Genomic DNA, 20446 nt, shown 5'->3' with positions numbered 1-20446 from the left:
TGTGCGGCCCCACACCACCTCCTCTTTGGAGGTTTCTTCTAGCAGGCTGGGGATGACCAGCCATGTGGGCGCGGGGAGGAGCTCCGGCTGCCCAGCAGCTTTGAGTTTCCCAGGTGACCTGCCCCAGCGGAGAAGGACGTTGCCAGCGCAGTTATCTTATCAGGTGCACTCTCACCTGCTCCTGGAGACATGCCCACCCCTTAACATACCAAGGTCCCCACCATTCCACTGGCCCAGCCCCTCACTGCTGCCCATGGAGGTCCCTACCTGAGGGATGAGGAGGGAGTCCCCAGGCTTCCTGGCATCTGTCACCAAACACCAAGCTCAAGTCAAGGCCCTCGTACACATCCTTTCCCCATGTTGCACCTTGGTTTCCCCATCTGGGGTAGGGACAGGGAATGCTTGAGAGCTATAAAGGCTCTAGCTGGGTATGTGAGTCCCTCTGAGCCTCAGTTTCCCCCTCTGCACAACAGGAATGATAGTGCCACCTGCACAGGGTTTTTTTGCAAAGACCCGTGAGGTCACACGTGCAGAACATGGAATGTGTATGGTGCTGCTGTGTGAAGTTCGGGTTTTTCCATTGGTGGTGCCATACAAGAGCCAGGCTCTGGGGTCAGGCCTGGGCTGGAACCCTGTCCCTAATTCTTAGATGTTGAAATCTTCTGCAAAGTCCCTGGTGGGGGCTAAGAAGAGAACATCGCTTTACAGGGCTGCTGTTAGATGCTAAGGAAACCATTCGAGTGACACACAGAGCATACCCAGCCCACAGTGAATAGTCCGAGTTCAGTAAACGTTCAGCCACCATAGAGAGTGTTGTAAGCACTGCAGGGTGTGGTGGCTTCTGCCTGTAATTCCAGCACTTTGGGAGGCTAAGGCGGGTGGTTCACCTGAGGTCAGGAGTTTGAGACCAGCCTGGCCAACATGGTGAAACCCTGTCTCTACTAAAAGTACAAAAATTAGCCAGGTGTGGTGGTGCGTGCCTGTAATCCCAGCTACTCAGGAGGCTGAGCAGGAGAATCGCTTGAACCCAGGAGGCAGAGGTTGCAGTGAGCCGAGAGTGCACGATTGCACTCCAGCCTGGGTGACTCAATCTCAAAAAAAAAAAAAAAGTGTGGGAGCACCCTCCTCTTCCATGCCTCTTCAGGCATGTGCTATTTAGACTGAAAGAGGACACTCTGCAGCCAGCCGATCTGGTTCTCACTCCATTACATCCTAGCCTGTGACGGAGCCATATGAGAGTGACTCAACCCCTCCATGCCTCAGTTTCCCCATCTGTAAGGGGTCTTGTCGCCTCAAAGGGTTATTGGAAGGTTAAATAAGTTAGCACACGGAAGCCCTCAGCACAATGCCCATAGGAACAAACCTTGTGTTTGCTCTTCTTGTTGCTGAGGTTGTTCCCAGGGGCTCCCTGATCTCAGGGCAGGTTGACATGGGGGGATCTGGGCGGGGGGAGCAGCCCAGGAGGGAATGCCTGAGGCACCCAGGCCTAGAGGTCACCCCAAGGAGCCCTGTAATCAGCTGTGGTCGGGCGGTTCTGTTCCACCCCCCCGCCCTCCCTGGATATATCAGGACTGGACCAGGCCCAGGCTCTGTCGGGTGGGAGCACAGGCACCGGGCACCATGGGGAAGGCCGTGAGTGGGTCCCAGGGGTCCGGGGTGTGGTGGGGACAGGGGTTGCAGTGGAATCTGAGGCCTCCCTCCCTCCATCCCATCCATTCCCAGGAGAACTACGAGCTCTACTCGGTGGAGCTGGGTCCTGGCCCTGGCGGGGACATGGCTGCCAAGATGAGCAAGAAGAAGAAGGCGGGCGGCGGGGGTGGCAAGAGGAAGGAGAAGCTGGAGAACATGAAGAAGGAGATGGAGATTGTGAGCTCTGGCTGGGGAGGGGCGGGAGCTGGAGGGTGGGCTGGTAACCAGGCAAGTGGGTGGGGAGGGGGCCAGGAGAGCCCAGAACAAGCATCCTGCCCCACCCCACCACACAGAATGACCACCAGCTGTCAGTGGCGGAGCTGGAACAGAAATACCAGACCAGTGCCACCAAGGTGAGCTGGAGACTGGGAGGGTACAGAGAGGGGAGGGGGAGAGAGGGAGGGAGAGGGAGATGGAAGGAGGGAGATGGAGAGAGGGAGAGAGAGAGGGAGATGGAAAGAGGGAGAGAGGGAAAGGGAGAGATGAAGAGAGGAAGATATGGAGAGATGGAGAGAGGGAGGGGGGAGAGGGAGAGGGAAAGAGAGAGATGGAGAGAGGGAGGGGGGAGAGGGAGAGGGAAAGAGAGAGATGGAGAGAGGGAGGGAGAGAGGGAGAGGGAGAGATAGAGGGAGAGGGAAAGGGAGAGATGGAGAGAGGAAGATATGGAGAGAGGGAGAGAGGGAAGGAGGGAGGGAGGGAAGGAGAGAGGGAAGGAGATGGAGAGGGGAGAAAGAGGGAGAGAGGGAGAGAAGGAAAGAGACAGGGAGGGAGATGGAGAGAGGGAAGAGAGGGAGAGGGAGAGAAGGGAGAAAGCATTAGAGAGAAAGGGTTAGACACAGAGATGGAGAGAGGAGTAGATGAAAAGAGAGCAACACAGAAAAGGCAGAGACAAATACGGAGAGAGCAGCAGGAGACAGACACACAGAAAGGTGAATGAGGAGAGACAGACAAAGGGAGAGATGAAGGAGGGAGGGAGAGACGGGGTGGGGGCTGGAACCAAGAGACAAAGAGATGAGAAGGAGCAGGACAGACCGAGCTGGGGAAGTGAAACCGAGGCAGGGGGCTTCCTTCAGGGTGTGCATGTGGAGGAAAGTCCCCAGCACTGCCTCGCCCTACCCCTCTGTCCCAGGGCCTGTCTGCGAGCCTGGCTGCCGAGCTGCTGCTGCGGGACGGGCCCAACGCGCTGCGGCCACCACGGGGCACCCCAGAGTATGTCAAGTTCGCAAGGCAGCTGGCTGGGGGCCTGCAGTGCCTCATGTGGGTGGCTGCCGCCATCTGCCTCATCGCCTTTGCCATCCAGGCCAGTGAGGGGGACCTCACCACAGACGACAATGTGAGTCATGTTGCGGGGGCAGGCTCGGGACATGGGGACCTGGGAATGCAGTACACTGAGAATGGGACTTGGGACAAGAGGGGCAGAGGAGGATGGGGATAGAGGAACACGAAAGGCAGTCTCAAGACAGGGGTCACGGCAGGTGGAGGACATTGGGATATGGATGGGGCAGACCTAAGGACACAGGGACACTGGGGTGAATCTCGGGTATGGGGACATAGGTGGGGCATAAAGAGTATGGCAATGCAATATGTAAGAGATGGGGCTTGGAGGCCGGGTGCATGGTTCACGCCTGTAATCCCAGCACTTTGGGAGGCTGAGGCAGGCAGATCACCTGAGGTCAGGAGTTTGAGACCAGCCTGGCCAACCTGGCAAAACCCCGTCTCTACTAAAATTACAAAAATTAGTCGGGCATGGTGGCGGGCACCTGTAATCCCAGTTACTCAGGAGGCTGAGGCAGGAGAATCTTTTTTTTTTTTTTTTTTTTGAGATGGAGTCTTGCTCTGTCACCCAGGCTGGAGTGCAGTGGCCGGATCTCAGCTCACTGCAAGCTCCGCCTCCTGGGTTCCCACCATTCTCCTGCTTCAGCCTCCCGAGTAGCTGGGACTACAGGCGCCCGCCACCTCACTCGGCTACTTTTTTGTATTTTTTAGTAGAGACGGGGTTTCACCGTGTTAGCCAGGATGGTCTCGATCTCCTGACCTCGTGATCCGCCCGTCTCGGCCTCCCAAAGTGCTGGGATTACAGGCGTGAGCCACCACTCCCGGCCTTGGAGAATCATTTGAACCCGGGAGGTGGAGGTTGCAGTGAGCCGAGACCGTGCCACTGCCACTCCAGCCTGGGTGACAGAGTGAGACTACATCTTAAAAAAAATAAAACAGAGATGGGACTTGGAAGCAGAGGACATGCAGTGCAGACACAGGACAGGCTGGGGCATGCAGAACAGGAGACCCTGGGACTCAGACATGGGACACCACGGCAGGGATACAAGCCTCAGGACACAGCACATGGAGAAACACAAAACATGAGACATAGAAGCACAGAGACAGAGAGAAAATGGAGGTGCAAGGCAAGGGACATTGGACATATGGCAGAGATCAGGGCAAGGGACATGGGGACTCAGGGACATGTGACATCGGACAGAGGCTCGAAAAGTCATGGCTGTGGGACACAGGATGGGCACTTGGAGATACGCAGACATGGGAGACACAGGACACAGTGACTGGGGAGCTGGAACACGGGGGCCATGGCCACGGAGGACACAAACCATGACATACAAGGTCTGTAGCACATGCAGGGATGGGGATGTGAAGATGCAGGGACAAGGGGGCCCAGGGGACACAAAGGTGGCAGCAGATTATGGAAAACCCAGGATGTGAAACTGGAGACACGGGGAATACAGGCCATGGGGACAGGAGGAGACATGGGACAGTGGACATGGGGAATGCAAGGCTTGGGGACACAGGAGAAGGGAATGTGTCAGACCAAGGCACACAGCGATATGGGGCACAAGTCACAGATATGGGGACACGGAAGATTGAGGATTCAGGGCCAGAGGATATGAAATATAGACAGGAACACAAGACACTGAGAAGACAGGGCAGGCCGAGTGTGGGGTATGAGGGACGTGGGAAGGGGGCTAAAGGCTACAGGGAATGGTGCATGAGCTTCCTAGTAGGCGGGGAAAAGCATTGGGAAAACCAAGAACACCAGAGCCCCAGGGAGCAGGCGGGTGGCCTCAGGTAGGCAGCTTCCAGCCCCTCTGAATAACCCCAGCCCTGTCCCTGTCCCCAGCTGTACCTGGCAATCGCTCTCATTGCTGTGGTTGTCGTCACCGGCTGCTTTGGCTACTACCAGGAATTCAAGAGCACCAATATCATCGCCAGCTTTAAGAACCTTGTGCCACAGGTGGGTTCCCCAGCACCCAGCCACTCCAGATCCCAGAGACTCCAGACTGCTCGGGTAGCCTCCTCCCATCAGGCTCAACCTGCCCCTCATCCGTGGCTTCCATCTTTCCCCATGGGTCCCAGTTCTCTCCATCCTCTACCTCTCCACATGCAGCAGCTCCCACCCCCTCAAAGTCCACCTCAACTTTGGCGTCCCTGCCCCGCAGCAAGCCACTGTCATCCGCGATGGAGACAAGTTCCAGATCAACGCCGACCAGCTGGTGGTGGGCGACCTGGTGGAGATGAAAGGCGGGGACAGAGTGCCCGCCGACATCCGCATCCTGGCGGCCCAGGGCTGCAAGGTGGACAACTCCTCACTGACCGGGGAGTCCGAGCCGCAGACCCGCTCACCCGAGTGCACGCACGAGAGTCCCTTGGAGACCCGCAACATCGCCTTCTTCTCCACCATGTGCCTTGAGGGTCTGTCCACTGGGCCTGCCCGCCCAGTAACTGCTGCCTCCACTGGTCCTTCTCCTCTACCTTCTAGGACAGGGGGCTTCTGCCTCCCTGTCTCTCCCCTGCATGACTGCCACCTCCCTGGGGCACACTGCTTCTCTGTCTCCCACTGTCGCTCCCTTCTCCCCAGGTCACATCCTCCACTGGTGGTGACTGACTGTCCATCAGCTCACACGGCAGTGCACACCCCACTGCTGCCCCCTATGCCTGAGTCACTCCTTGGCCCCCCTGCAGGCACCGCGCAGGGCCTGGTGGTGAACACAGGCGACCGCACCATCATTGGGCGTATCGCGTCACTGGCGTCGGGGGTGGAAAACGAGAAGACGCCCATCGCTATCGAGATCGAGCATTTTGTGGACATCATCGCAGGCCTGGCCATTCTCTTCGGTGCCACGTTTTTTATCGTGGCCATGTGCATTGGCTACACCTTCCTGCGGGCCATGGTCTTTTTCATGGCCATCGTGGTGGCTTATGTGCCTGAGGGGCTGCTGGCCACTGTCACAGTGAGTGGGGGCAGGCGGGAATGCAGGGAGCTGAGGGGCCTACCCAACCATCTGTTCTTTCCTCCACACTTCCCCCATCACCTCCCTGCCTGTCCATCTGTTCACTCAGCTCCCATCCACTCTCCCACCTTCCCATCATCCACTCATTCAGCAAGTGCGTCCTGATGCAAGCCTGCCACACATGGAGGGTACAGAGACGATGAGGCCAGGTCCTTAACTGGAAGAGGCTGAGGTCCTGTGCAGGCAGCCAGCATATCACAGGGCCTCCCCCAGTCAGCACCCAGCCCCAGACCAGCCCCCAGGAAGGTGCGGGGAAGGTTCCTCTTCTCATTTTGATTGTGTGAAGAGAATTTTCAGAACCTCAGCTGGGACAGCTCAGAGAGGGGCCTGGCTACTGTATCTGGGCAGACTGGGGAAGGAGTCCCAAACAAAGCACAGGCTCAACAAAAGCTGAGGCCAAGAAACAAACACCTGGTTTTTGCAGAAGCACGTTGCACACGCAATCCCGCGGCTGGGGTAAAGCCTTCCAGGTTCTGTGAGGTGGGGAAGAGGACTGGAAGCAAGGGTGGATCCCCAGCCTGCGGTGCTCACCCCTTCCCCAGGTCTGCCTGTCCCTGACAGCCAAGCGCCTGGCCAGTAAGAACTGCGTGGTCAAGAACTTAGAGGCGGTGGAGACATTGGGCTCCACCTCAGTGATCTGCTCAGACAAGACAGGGACTCTCACTCAGAACCGCATGACTGTGTCCCATCTGTGGTTTGACAACCACATCCACACAGCTGACACCACAGAAGACCAGTCAGGTGTGGGGCAGGGAGGGCACAGGCGCCAGGGCAGGATCTGGTGGATGGTGGAGACCTGAAGGGGGCTAGGGAGGTAGTGAGGGCTTTGTACGAAGGCAGGGCGGCTCGGCTCCAGGTCTCAAAGGAGACTCGCTACTGGGTCTAGAGGGAAGGGTCATCCTGGGGTTGGGTCCCTCAGGGTTGGGTGGAACCCAATCCCACCCAGGTCTGGGGAGGGGGCCCGCGACATGAGCCTAGGAGGAGGGGGCTCTGTTCTGGTCTGGGAGAGCCGACATGCGGGACCCAGCCTGGACGCCTGGTCTGCAGGGCAGACGTTTGACCAGTCCTCGGAGACGTGGCGGGCGCTGTGCCGGGTGCTCACCCTGTGCAACCGCGCTGCCTTCAAGTCCGGCCAGGATGCAGTGCCCGTGCCCAAGGTGAGAGCCAGGGGGCCTCCAGGGAATCCCGGGAGGCAAGTGTAGCCGGCTTCGCCCCTGACACCGGTCCCCGCTTCCAGCGCATCGTGATCGGAGACGCGTCGGAGACGGCGCTGCTCAAGTTCTCGGAGCTGACGCTGGGCAACGCCATGGGCTACCGCGACCGCTTCCCAAAAGTCTGCGAGATCCCCTTCAACTCCACCAACAAGTTCCAGGTGCGCAGCCGGCCCCGCCCACGGCCTGGTCCCGCATCTCGGGCCCCGCCCCAGGCCACACCCACATCAGGAGGGCCACGCGGGGCTTCGCTCCCAGTTTCCTCTCTCCGCAGCCAAACCCCACCCCATCTCCCGCTCTGCCTATGGCCCCGCCCACCAGAGGCAAGGTCCCGCTCACCACCCAGCCCCGCCCACAGCTTCTCCTCGGCCGGACTCTCCATGAGGAGCACCTCGCTCTCTAAATCCCGCCCCCAGCCCGCAACTCCGCACCCTAATTCTGTTCATTCCCTGCGCCCAGGACCCCAAATATGCGCCTAGCCCCGCCTTAAAGCTCACCTTCTACCAAGGACCTCTCTACACAAGGCCCCCATCTTCCACCTTCACCCTTCCCCGCAGCTCTCAGGCCCCGCACCAAGCTCTCGGCCCCGCCCCCTCCTCAGCCCCGCCCTGTTCCTCCGCCCATATCCCCGCCCCTCCCCGCCCACAGCTGTCCATCCATACGCTGGAGGACCCGCGGGACCCGCGACACTTGCTGGTGATGAAGGGCGCCCCCGAGCGCGTGCTGGAGCGCTGCAGCTCCATCCTTATCAAGGGCCAGGAACTGCCGCTGGACGAGCAGTGGCGCGAGGCCTTCCAGACCGCCTACCTCAGCCTGGGAGGCCTGGGCGAACGCGTGCTCGGTGAGATCCCTGGGCAGAGGAGGAGACTCTAGGTGGGAGGAGGAGCTAGCACAGACTCTGCCCACCCCGCCAGGCCCAGCCCTGACCGTCCGCATCCCTGGCTGCTGGCTGATCTGTCCCAGTCCACAGCCTCACCCTTGACTTTCCTTGTACCAGTCCTGACCCCTGTCTGTCCTCACTTTCTACCTTGACCCCAGTCCTCACCTGGACTTTTCATCCTTATCCTGACCTCTGACCTCTCCCAATTTTTGTCCTGACGCCTTAAACTTCCCTGCCTCTACCCTAGAAAACAGATCTGTGGTCCAATTCTGGGCCTTTTACTTGCTGTGTGACCTCTGGCAAGAAATGTCCCCTCTCTGAGCCTCAGTTTCCTCATCTGTAAGATGAGAATGGGCCTCAAGGGTGGTTGTGAGGGTAGATTCAGATAATGTGAGTGAAGGGGTTAGCACAGGGTCAGACATCCATAGATGTTTGGTGCAACGGGCCTGGTTATTTTACTCATTTCCTGGCCCTGCTAAGGAAGGGTCTGCCCAGGGCTCCTCCCTGACTTCCCCGTTTCCGGCCAGGCTTTTGCCAGCTCTACCTGAATGAGAAGGACTACCCGCCCGGCTATGCCTTCGATGTGGAGGACATGAACTTTCCATCTAGCGGCCTCTGCTTTGCGGGACTTGTATCCATGATTGACCCACCCCGGGCCACCGTCCCTGATGCTGTGCTCAAGTGTCGCACAGCAGGCATCCGGGTATGCCACTGTGGGGAGGAACAAGTGGGGTGAGGACAGAAGATGGCAGCAGGATTTGGGTTGAAGAACCCCATGACAAACCCACCTGAAACTGGCTTGAGCAAAAATGCATTGGTTTATGATACTGAAAAATTCTGGGGAATTAAGCTTCAGGTATAGCTGGATCCAGGAGCTCAGGGTCATTAGGAATTTTCCTTTCTCCATGTCTCAGCTCTGCTCTTTGCTCTGCTGGCTTTATTTGCAAGCACTCCCTCCACTTGGGGACACACACACCCCTGCTCAAGCAGCTCGAACTTAACTCCCACCTGTTTAGCCACCCCATAAAAAGAGAGTGCCTCTTTTTCAGTAGCATCAGATTGGGTCACTCATTCATCCCTGAGCCAGTCACTGTGGCTGGGGGATGGAAGACCTTGATTGGCCAGATCTGGGCTTTCTTGCCCAGTCTTAGCCAGGGACTTCACTGCAACCGATGGTCTAGGGAAGAGGAGTGGTTCCCCAAACACAAAACAAGGGTGGGAAACCCAAGGCCAGGCAGGCAGTGCCCAAGCCCTTCCTATGTCTCTAAGGCCCTGTTAGATCAGGGCCTTGTTACCTTTCTAAGCTCGTTCCTTAGCCCTCTTTGCTTGTTCACTCCTCTGCGGTTATGCTGTCCTCCCTGCTGTTCCTCCGACAGTTTGGGCCTGTCCTCACCTCAGGGCCTTTGCACCTGCTGTTCCCTCTCCCGGGAGCACTCCTCCCCCAGCTTTCCATGTGGCCAACTCTCTCGCCTCTTACAGGTCTCTGCTCAGATGTCACCTTCTCAATAAGCCCTTCCCTGGGTACACTTAAAATCGAGTCACCATTTTCTCCACCAAGCTTAATATGTTTTTCCCACCTTGTAACATACTATATAATTCATTTCTTTATTTTCTGTCACCCGCACTAGAATGTCAGCTCCTCAAGGACGGGGATTTTTGTCTCTTTTGTCTCTGCTATATCCCAGACATGTAGCAGGTGGTCACGCTTGGTCAAGTAAATGAACACGTGTATCAGCAGATGTCTCCCAGGGAGGACGGGGGATTGGGCTGATCTGAAGGGGTCAGGGATCCACTGGTTCCACCTACAGGTGATCATGGTGACAGGTGACCACCCTATCACCGCCAAGGCCATTGCAGCCAGTGTGGGCATCATCTCGGAAGGCAGTGAGACGGTGGAGGACATCGCTGCCCGCCTCCGTGTGCCCGTGGACCAGGTTAATCGCAAGTAAGCCCCCCTCAGACCTCTCGGGGTTCTCCCCACATCTGGCACAGACTAAGGTCCCAGTGAGGTCTTCCCATCTCCTCCCCAGGGACGCCCGTGCCTGTGTGATCAATGGCATGCAGCTGAAGGACATGGACCCATCGGAGCTGGTCGAAGCCCTGCGCACCCACCCCGAGATGGTGTTTGCGCGCACCAGCCCCCAGCAGAAGCTGGTGATCGTGGAGAGCTGCCAGCGGCTGGTGAGCCCTGCTGATGAGGGCGGGCAGGCGGGCAGAGGGGCGGGGCTGGTCCTGGGCCAGCCTCTCACTGACCACCCGCCCACCCGCCTGCACCCGCTGCCTGCAGGGTGCGATTGTGGCCGTCACAGGGGATGGTGTGAATGACTCCCCAGCTCTGAAGAAGGCAGACATCGGAGTAGCCATGGGCATCGCTGGCTCGGATGCTGCCAAAAATGCAGCTGACATGATCCTGCTGGATGACAACTTCGCCTCCATTGTGACAGGCGTGGAGCAGGGTCCGGGCCAGGCCAGGGAGGGGGTAGGCGGTGTGGGCACAGGAGGGAGAGGGCTGTGAGGAGGCTGAGGTGCCTGCCCGACCCCACAGGTCGACTGATCTTTGACAACCTGAAGAAGTCTATTGCCTACACGTTGACCAAGAACATCCCGGAGCTGACGCCCTACCTCATCTACATCACTGTCAGCGTGCCCCTGCCCCTCGGGTGCATCACCATCCTCTTCATCGAACTCTGCACTGACATTGTGAGTCCATAGCCCAGGGTACCCATCCACAGGGTGCCCAGAGACACTTGCCCACAGATGGACAGGAGGGGCAGAGACCACCACAGACACTCTTGGGCACAGAGTGACAGACAAGACCTGTGTGTGCAGTGACAGCCAGTGCAGGACACACGGCTGGCAGGCAGGTGGACAGACCTAAATGGACAGACCTACAGCCATGCACACACAGGTGGACACTCAGGTAGGCCCGGGCCGACATGCACACACGGGGACTCAGATACAGATACGCAGACAGAGATGGAAACAAAACAGGTATCTAGCCTAACCTGAATCACAGACACGTGCCCCTAAACAGACATGGACAAATAAATGCCCTCAGATAGACCCCATCACAGACAGACGGAAAAGAGCCACAGATACAGTCATGAATGCAGACAGAGGTATGGCTGGGTTGACAGGTATTTATTCTGTAACATTTACATAGTGCTTTTTCTGGGCCAGACACACAATCATTTCCTTAATATTGTACTCCTAACCACGCTATGAGATGAGTTTTCTTACTATCACCCCTACTTTACTGATGAGCTCATCGAGGCATAGACAGGTAGAGTGGCTTGTCCTAGGTCACTGGGCAAATAAGTGGCCTGGCTGTGCCTTGAGGCCGGGCAGTCACAGGTCCCACAGCCTGTGGTCGTGGTCAGTATGCTCTGCTGCCACTCTAGGCACAAGCAGATAAGGGGGCACAGTGACACCAAGAGACTGAAGATACACAGAGATAGGGAGTAACGCAGAAACGCACAAAAGCAGAGATACAGTCACAAGAGAATTATATCGGAGACAGGGACGGAGAAACAGAGTGAGGAACACAAAGAGAGAGAGAGGGAGACAGAGGGAGAAGATAAAAGCAGATGTTCTTATGAAGCTGGACACCAGGGGCCCAGGCTGTCCAGGCTGGTGTAGCTGTGCCATCCCTGCAGGTCCTGCCTGCTAACCTCAGTCCTGTTCCTGCCCACAAGTGGGGGAAGGGGGACCCGGAGTGGAGGGGACAGGGGCCCAGCCAAACCCTCAGTCCCAGTTCCTTCCACTCCTGGCCAGTTCCCATCTGTGTCCCTGGCGTATGAAAAAGCCGAGAGCGACATCATGCACCTGCGTCCACGCAACCCAAAGCGCGACAGATTGGTCAACGAGCCTCTGGCTGCCTACTCCTACTTCCAGATTGGTGGGTACCCATGGGCCAGGGAGCCTGGAGGTGGGGGGCTCTGCGCTGGGCTGCTCGCCTGCCCCAGGCTCTGCCTTGGGCTCTGGCTGGTTCTGGACCTGGGTGTCTGCATTTGGTCCTGGGTCTCCATTGTCCTCCGTGTCCCTCTCTGTGACGATCTCTCTGGTTCCACTGTGTCCCTGCTCTGTCTCTGACCTTGCTCTCCATGACCCTGTCATTGCCTATTTCTGTCTTTTTGGGTCCTGGATGTGTCTTTTTCTCTCTGTCCCTGCTTCTGTCTCTCTCTGCCTCTGTGTCCTTTCTGTTTCTGCATCCCTGTCTCTGTGTCCTTGACCTTCTTTGTGTATCTGTGTCCCTGTCTCTTCATATCCTTGTCTCTCTTCCCGTGTCCGTCTCTGTATGTCCTTGACCTTTGTGTATCTGTGTCCCTGTCTCTCCATGTCCCTCTCTTCCCATGTCCCTGTCTCTGTGTCCATCTCTGTCTCCCTGTGTCCCCTTGCCTCTCTCCAGGTGCCATTCAGTCCTTTGCTGGCTTCACTGACTACTTCACGGCCATGGCCCAGGAGGGCTGGTTCCCACTGCTGTGCGTGGGGCTGCGGGCGCAGTGGGAGGACCACCACCTACAAGATCTGCAGGACAGCTACGGCCAGGAGTGGGTGAGCCTCGCCCCATCCCTCCCATCCCTGGGCTCCCTCCTTCCCAGGGCCACTTGCCTTATGTGCAGTCCACTTGTTCCTCCACATGTGACTGAGTTCAGCCACAGTATCCCGGACACCCAGACTCCCTGCCAGTTCTGGGGGCCAGGACCTTTCCCACCATCTCCAGCTGCAAACTCCTGCTTCTGATGATGGCAACTGCAGATGGGTGTCTCTGCCCTGACACTAATGCATCATCTCAGATGTGGAACCAGGCCTCTAGTCTGCTATTTTCCCTACAGCATCACTCCACAGGGTATTTGCACATGTGGCCCATTTTAATGAAGGCGTGGAGCACAGTGAGGCTAGATTTGGCCAGCAGATGTGTTTAGTTCAGCTGTAGAGTTCCATACAGATGAGGCTATTTCCCTTAAACATTTTCTGTCATGGTTAAGATAGACATTGAAGCCAGACCGTTTGAACTCATGGTCTGGTACTGCTCCTCACAAGCTGTGTAACCCTGGGCAGGTTGCTTTGCCTCGCTGTGCCTGTTTTTTCACCTGCAAAGTGGAGAGAATACCAAAGTCTACCTCAGTGGTTTTCAGTTTGTTCCCAGACCAGCAGCATCAGCATCACCTGGGAACCTGTTTGAAACGCAAATTCTCAGGCTCTATCCCAGCCCTCTGGGAGCCCTTGCGGGGATTCTCATGCATGTTCAAGTTCCAGCACCACTGATTTACCTCCTAGGGTTACCCAGAGGATTAAATGAGCTAATGCACGTGCAACACTGGAGCAGTCGGGGATCCCCACAGTTAGCTGGTCTTAGAAGGAGCTGTGTTGCCAGGCATGGTGGCGCATGCTTGTAATTCCAGCTACTTGGGAGGCTAAGGCAGGAGAATCTCCTGAACCTGGGATTTGGAGGTTGCAGTGAGCTAAGATCGCACCAGTGCACTCCAGCCTGGGTGATACAGCGAGACTCCATCTCAGAAAAAAAAAAAAAAAAAAAAAAGAAGTAGCTGTGTTGAAGAAATGGGCTACATAGTGGCTGCCCCCTTTAAATGGGGCACGTGCCCTCTGTTCCCCAAAGGACCGCGGTGCCTGCCTCACCTATTTTTGCCATCCGCCTGGCCCCTGGAGTCACTGGACTTTGCAAATCCCATCTGAGGATTTCAATTCCCCTTTCCCAGGCCCTTTCTTTTGGGTGCCTCCCCACTTCCACTATGAAAGCAGTCGGCCCAGCCTACTGTTTTCCCGGGCACTGTCATCTAAGCTCTGCTAGGCTGAGGTTTCTGGGCCCCAGTCTGGGGTCCTGCACACCTGACAGACTCTGCCTCTCGCCTTCCCCCCACCTCCCACCCTCTGATGCAAGGCAGAGAGAGCATTTAGGGGTTCAAGGCCCTGGGACCCTATGCCTGGTGGGCTGCAGAAGCTCTCCGCCGGGACTCAGGCTGGACTCAGGCTGTTTCCATTTGCCCCTGGCCTGCAGACATTCGGGCAGCGCCTGTACCAGCAGTACACCTGCTATACCGTGTTCTTCATCAGCATCGAGGTGTGCCAGATCGCTGACGTCCTCATCCGCAAGACGCGCCGCCTCTCTGCCTTCCAGCAAGGCTTCTTCAGGTGTCCCTGGCGGGCCCCATTTCTGCCCTCCAACCCCTGGTCCCAACTCCCATCAGATCCTGACTGTGGTTTAGAACAGCCGGCAAATGCTAGCGGGTGCCGGTGCCAGATGCTGACATGCCAAAAAACTTTTCTAACTGACCAACAGCTCCCCCCAACGGCCCCCTCATTTCACTAAAGGGGTGGTGCTGAGAGGCCCGGGCCACTCCAGTGTTCAGCGTGTAGAACACCTCCCTGCTGCTGCTGACATCTGACCTACTTTGACCCACAGTATCCTGATTTGCATCACATCCCCAATTCTTAATGGCCTGTCCTATCCTGCCCACCCCCAGGAATAAGATCCTGGTGATCGCCATCGTGTTCCAGGTCTGCATTGGCTGCTTCCTGTGCTACTGCCCCGGCATGCCCAACATCTTCAACTTCATGCCCATTCGGTGAGAGGCTGTGAGGGGCCAGGAGAGGGAGGGGGCTGTGAGGCACAGGCCTGGGATGGCCTTCACCTTGCCATGTGCCTTCAGGTTCCAGTGGTGGCTGGTCCCCCTGCCCTACGGCATCCTCATCTTCGTCTATGATGAGATCCGGAAGCTTGGAGTTCGCTGTTGTCCAGGGAGTGAGTGTGGAGACTGAGGGCCTGGGGGCGGGGGACTGAAACGTTTTCGAGCAGCTGCACCCACCTTTGATCCTCAACACTTGGCCTCCAAGCCCTTGACCCTCCATAGCAAACAGCACCAATCTCTGACCTCTCAGCCCCTGGCCCTGCCTAAGTGGCACCCCCAGCACTGAGTCTCCTTTCTCCCTCTCTCTCCCAGGCTGGTGGGACCAGGAACTCTACTATTAGAGGGACGGCTGCCTTCAAGCATCCCTGCAACTGCCACAGCAGGTGGGGGCGGGGCTCGTGGGAGCCTCTGGACAGCCACCAAGTCATCTGAGCAACCAAGAGTCCCAGCCCCACCAGAATCTGCTTCTGCAGCCCACGGCACCCCACATTTGGAGGGACCTGCCCACTCCCCTCCCCCATCCCCAAGTTTGCACCTCCCGGAGCAGCAGCACCTGGGCAGTCCTCTGAGCTGGCCTTGGGAAAGCCCCCACCTACGGTGGCGGTGGGGCTCTGACAGGGAGTACAGCTGGCCGCTCCTGCAGGGTGTTTCTGTCCTCAGGACTCCAGTCCAGGCAGGAGGGCTGCCCGGGGGCCCTTCGGTAAAGACATGATTGTGTCCTGGGCGATGGTAATAAAACCAACTCATGCTGACTGTGCTGTATCCGGTGCCAGGCACTGTTCTCAGCGTCTCTCATTAGTACTTGTGATCTTCCACAGTCCTACACGTGGGGGCTGTTTATTCAGGGCTATATCTTCAGTGCCTAGGACACAGCCTGGCACATAGTAGGTGCTCAATAAACCTGCCTTGGGGAAATGATTCCTATTTCTTTGCCCAGGGTCATGGCATCTAAAGGCAAGCTGGGCCGTGACCACAGGCGCCCCCCATCACCTCTGGGCTTTCTCTGTTCTCAGCACCTTTCTCCCTCCTGGGGGCTCCCAGACACGAGGGGGCCCAAGTCATTTCCACATCAAGCATCCCCCACCCCCCACCGGTGTCTCCTCTCTGAGCCTACCTGCTTACTCCTCTGTCCCAGAAATGGCCAGTTCCTGAACAACTCCTGGAGGTCCCCTCCTCACACCCCTCACCTGAAAGGTTAACCCCATCCCCCCACCTCCCACCTCTGCTGCTCCTTTCCTAGCCTCTCTGTTCACTTCTCTTCCTCTTTCTTATGTAGCTTTCTCTGGCTAGGTCCTAGGCTTCTCCTTCCTTGTGACCACAGCCCCCCAGACCCGCATGGCTTCAGTTGTTTCTGCCGTGAGGTCCACATCTGTCCCCAGCTTCCCCCAGTGTCGGAGGTGACCTACACTGGCCTCTTCATCATCCTCCATATCCCCCATACCTGTACCCATGCACTGACCCAATCTGATAGTCCCACTGTCTCATCAGTGTGGTCCCTTCTCCCTTGGAAACGTGGTAAACCCTCAGGCTTACAGGCCCCAAACTCCAGTTATCCTGGAACTTTTTGCTCCTCCCTTACCTGTTACCACCCCACGGCGCCCCCTGCCGGTAAATAAATACACACAGCCCACTGATCACCAACACCTCCGCTTGGCTTCCAGTCGCTACCCTAACCCCACCAGCCCCGCTCTAGTCCAGCCCTGGCCTCCTGGCCTCAGCCTTCCCACTCCAGACAACAGCCATGCAGAGCTTCCTAAAGCCAAATCTGACCCTGTTCTTCCTCTGCCTAGAGCTCTCCATGGTTCCCAAAGCCTTCTGTGATCTGACCCCTGCCAGCTTCTGTAGTCTCACAAGCCTCCTTGAACTCATTCCAACCAGTTATGTTCCCTTGGGAAAAACAGGCCTCCTCTCTGACCTCAAGACCATTACCTCTGCCTTGCCCCAGTCACTCATTCTTTAGGTCTCAGCTCACATGTCCTCTGCTCAGGGGAGCCCGCACTGCTTCCACGGCAGGCCAGGCGGCTCCTCTGGATCCCCACAACCCGGTGTTTTCCCATCATAACCCTGATTACCTGCAGCCTGGCTCCCCACAGTCCAACCGCCCAGGCTTCACCGTCTTCTGCCAACTCAGCCCTAACCACTCCAGTCTCTCTCCCTGAACCCCATGTAAGCTGGGATTATTCCAGCTGGTAATTTCTGCAACCTACACTTATCTCAATGTGTGTGAAGAGCTATGTGGGGCATGGAAGTGTGGGAGAAAGTGACCTTGTCACAAGTCCACCCAGATAGACTGCCCCATCTACTTCGTTTCCACATCAAAGTCAAAGCGATCAATCACTCCCAGCTCCCGAGACCCGTGGACCCTGTCTTTATTCCAAACAATGAGAAAGAGTGGGCCTAGATGGCGGCTGCCCTGTCTGAGGGCAAATGCTCCCTCCGGAAACACTGAGACAGTCATAGCGAGCTTTCCTAGGCCTAACCTTAAAAAAAAATCATGGGCCGGGCACGGTGGCTCATGCCTATAATCCCAGCACTTTGGGAGGCTGAGGCGGACAGATCACAAGGTCAGGAGATCGAGACCATCCTGGCTAACTCGGTAAAACCCCGTCTCTACTAAAAATACAAAAAAATTAGCCGGGCGTGGTGGCGGGCGCCTGTAGTCCCAGCTATTCGGGAGGCTGAGGCAGGAGAATGGCGTGAACCCAGGAGGCGGAGCTTGCAGTGAGCCTAGATCGCGCCGCTGTACTCCAGCCTGGGCGACAGAGCGAGACTCCGTCTCAAAGGAAAAAAAAAAAGAAAAAAATCATATGGAACCTCAACAGCCTGGAGGAAGAGGGGCAACTGCCCTAACCTACTCCCTGGGGTACCCCATTGGGAACGTCAGGGCTGGGGAACATCTTCCTGAGTGGGGAAGGTGTGCATCAAAGTGGAGCTTAAACATGACATTCAAAACTTCTGACACATCCCCCTCAGAGAGAGGCGGGGAGCTGGCTTCAGTGGACCAAGGAAGGCTGAGGATGGAGGGGGGCATCCAGGACAAGGTCAAAGCTGGGGGCCCCACTGCTCTGCTCCTTGGCTGCAGCTGTCTCTCCACTCCACCCTGAGAAGGCTCAGGCTGGGATCTGAGCTGAGGGCCATAGAACTGAGGAGCTCACAGTCACAACTCTCCCCCCAGCCTCATGCTGACCCCATGGCTTGAACGATGTTAAGAATCTGGCTGGGCAAATTATTCTAGGGAGCAGTTTCAGAAAAGCTGATTTTGCTGGTTGGATAAAACCAAAGGCCGAGCAATTGGACTGTCCACTGTGTAACAAGGGGCTGCAAGTGGTTGCAAGCGGGAGGATGACCCGGTTACATGGGTTTCAGATAGATCCCCTGGCTGCCATACAGAGGATGGATTGGAGGGGGACACTGGGGCCGGGAGCCTCAGAGGTAACCAGCCCGGGAAGGACCTGTGTGGGGAGGCCCAGGTTGAGGCTGTGAGGAGAGGAAGAGCCCCCAAGGGCCTTCTCTTGGATTCTAGCTCCCCTCTATCACCTGTTCCCTGAGGGCCCTGGCCTCTGCCATTGCTCAAAGATCATCCAAACATTGTCTACTCCTGACAAACTAGGAGCCTGAGGAACAGGACATGGGACAAGCCAGTGACTGGCTAGCTTCCAGCTTGTCTACCTGGCTCCTGAGCCAGAACCAGGGCCTCTGGGACCCAGGTGGGCACGGTATTGGGAGACAGTTCCCAAGAGAGAGAGAAATGGAGGCAGCAGCAACTTTCCAAATACTGTTTACTTCACTAAAACCTGAAGCGAGTCAGGGAAAGGGTACATCAGTATCTGAGACACCAAGCCTAGGAGTGCACATTGACAACGGCGACGTACAGGGCCAAGGTGCTGAGGGCCAGCAGCCCCGTTACCACTGCTCGGGCCAGTAGGGCTGTCCAGCTGCCCAGTGAGCAGAGGTGGACGAAGGTCCTGCAGGAAAATGTCACCATGAGGGAGGGAGACTAGATAACCCACCCCACTTTGGACCCAGCCCTAAACCCCACCCAGCTCACTCCATCACGAAGGCCTTGTAGACACTGAGGAACATCAGTAGGAGGACAGCCGGCCGGAAGGTGTGGTACAGATCATAGCGTGTTATCATCCAGACCTGAGCAGATGCGACGATGTAATGGACCTGGAGGGAGGCAGAAAGTTGGGGCCAGGCCTCGATAGGAGTATGGCCGCCAGCAGAAATGTGTGTGTGGGAGAGCAGGACTGCCTACCAGACTGATGTTGGAGTCTATGCTCATCTGGATGTACTTCCAGTCAAACTCAATGCCCCGGGCTCCGACCCATAGGGGAATGCAGCTGAGGAAGGCAAAGGATGGGATTCTCCAGTACCCAGACACCTTCAGTACCAGGCTGTGAGCCCCTGCCCTCCAGCACCCCCGTGGAACCCAGGTGTCCCTTCTCAGGTGTCTGGGTTCCAGGCTGCTGCACGCACCGGGACATAATAAGCTCGGCGGTGGCCCAGCCCAGGGCAGCAACCATGATCTTGTACTCCCCCTTGCCGGCATTCCGGGACATGACAAGGTTTAGACCTATCAGGTCTGCCACATCCACGCTGGCCTTCATGAACTCCTGCGGGTCAGGTTGAGGCTTAAGTAAGCACAGGGGACAGGGAGCCCCGCTCCTGCATGCCCTGCCCTTCCCTGGCCCCTCTCACCCCAATGAAGTCATAGATGCCGCCTTCCCAGGTGGGAAAGAAAGTGGCCAAGAACAGCATCTGAGAAGAGAAAGCAGAAAGAGGTCACTTCAAGGTGAGGGGATCAAGATAAACCACGTGGGATTTGTGGGAAGTTCGTGGGTATGAGGAGGGCAGGACAGGTTCTGGGGACCCATCTGGAAGAGGAACCACCAGATGGTGGCAAGATTACAGGAATGGGGGAGATAGAGGATAGGTCCCCGGGTCCCCGAGGGGGCTGGAAGTTGGAGTTCTGGGTGATCACAGGGCATCTGAGTCAGGTTTGAAGGTGCTGCTCCTTGGGCAGTGTTAACAGCATGTAGGGAATCAGTGATCACTCTTAATCGCACCAAAAAAAAAAAACACCTCTTAGCCAACCACACTACTGACGTTTTCTCAGTTTTACTAAGTGCGACGCAAAAGTTGCTTTTAGGCCTCTTCTCAGGTCGTGCCCTCTTTAAAGTCTATCCTTTCTAGGTATCCTGACGCCTCCCTACGCTGAGTCCCGAGGGCGGTCCCACCGTGGCGGGGGATACGCAACGGGGGCGGGTCCCTGGGTCTGCAGAGCCTGGGGGCCAGAACACGTGGATTCCGGCGGCCCTTACCTTGCAGAGTTGGACAAAGAGGTAGGTGACTCCAGCCTGGACGCATTTCCAGAAGGCGTTGTACTCGGACCTGGAGAAGCGGGAGGTGAGGCTCGGCCCGGGCCCCGCGCCCTCTCCGCCCCGCGCCCTTCCCGCACTCACAGGCCGCTGCACTTGTAGGTGATGAAGTAGGGGAAGTAGGCGAGAGCGAAGCAGTTCCCGAAGTGAAACAGGGTCATGACGCCGGCCGCCCGGTCCCGCCCGCGCGGGGATCGCGAGGCGGCGTCTCCGGCAGCGGGTCTCCGGCTCCGCCGGTACTTTCGCCACGGCCAGGGCCTGGCGCCCACCTGACTGGCGGGGGCCCGCGCGCGACCTTCTGGGATCAGTAGTCTCGGCGCGGGGCGTCGCGCCCAGT

General features: G+C 57.3%; 2 protein-coding genes across 7 annotated transcripts; one reads left to right on the top strand and one right to left on the bottom strand.

The window, feature by feature from the left end:
• Window positions 1-1591: 1591 nt before the first annotated feature.
• On the top strand, window positions 1592-15490 carry ATP4A (ATPase H+/K+ transporting subunit alpha). Of its 5 annotated transcripts, XM_065536468.2 has the most exons (22): window positions 1592-1632; window positions 1723-1866; window positions 1983-2042; window positions 2819-3022; window positions 4817-4930; window positions 5136-5388; window positions 5659-5927; window positions 6530-6728; window positions 7035-7144; window positions 7225-7359; window positions 7847-8039; window positions 8606-8781; window positions 9887-10023; window positions 10109-10259; window positions 10366-10534; window positions 10624-10778; window positions 11853-11976; window positions 12487-12632; window positions 14098-14231; window positions 14564-14665; window positions 14750-14841; window positions 15041-15490. In XM_065536468.2, exons 1-22 carry the CDS (start codon window positions 1621-1623, stop codon window positions 15067-15069), a joined length of 3108 nt encoding a protein of 1035 aa, XP_065392540.1. In that variant the 5' UTR covers window positions 1592-1620; the 3' UTR covers window positions 15070-15490. The 5 variants fall into 5 exon arrangements, 4 of the variants coding, with proteins under 4 accessions (XP_065392540.1, XP_073879310.1, XP_065392541.1 ...); XM_065536469.2 differs by lacking the exons at window positions 1592-1632; window positions 1723-1866 and having other exon boundaries at window positions 1977-2618; XM_074023209.1 differs by lacking the exons at window positions 1592-1632; window positions 1723-1866; window positions 5136-5388 and having other exon boundaries at window positions 1950-2042.
• A 3000-nt stretch (window positions 15491-18490) lies between these two features.
• On the bottom strand, window positions 18491-20387 carry TMEM147 (transmembrane protein 147). Of its 2 annotated transcripts, XM_005588862.4 has the most exons (7): window positions 20194-20387; window positions 20053-20122; window positions 19430-19489; window positions 19208-19344; window positions 18987-19071; window positions 18777-18898; window positions 18491-18693 (listed from the first exon to the last, which is right to left on the bottom strand). In XM_005588862.4, the coding sequence occupies exons 1-7, from the start codon at window positions 20268-20270 to the stop codon at window positions 18570-18572; spliced, it is 675 nt and encodes a 224-aa protein (XP_005588919.1). In that variant the 5' UTR covers window positions 20271-20387; the 3' UTR covers window positions 18491-18569. The 2 variants fall into 2 exon arrangements, with proteins under 2 accessions (XP_005588919.1, XP_065392542.1); XM_065536470.1 differs by lacking the exons at window positions 18987-19071; window positions 19208-19344.
• Between the last annotated feature and the right edge of the window lie 59 nt (window positions 20388-20446).

Source organism: Macaca fascicularis, chromosome 19 (assembly GCF_037993035.2).
Source record: "Macaca fascicularis isolate 582-1 chromosome 19, T2T-MFA8v1.1".
Lineage (NCBI taxonomy): Eukaryota > Metazoa > Chordata > Mammalia > Primates > Cercopithecidae > Macaca > Macaca fascicularis.
Note: the sequence above shows the minus strand (reverse complement) of the source record. Positions and strands in the feature narration are given on the sequence as shown.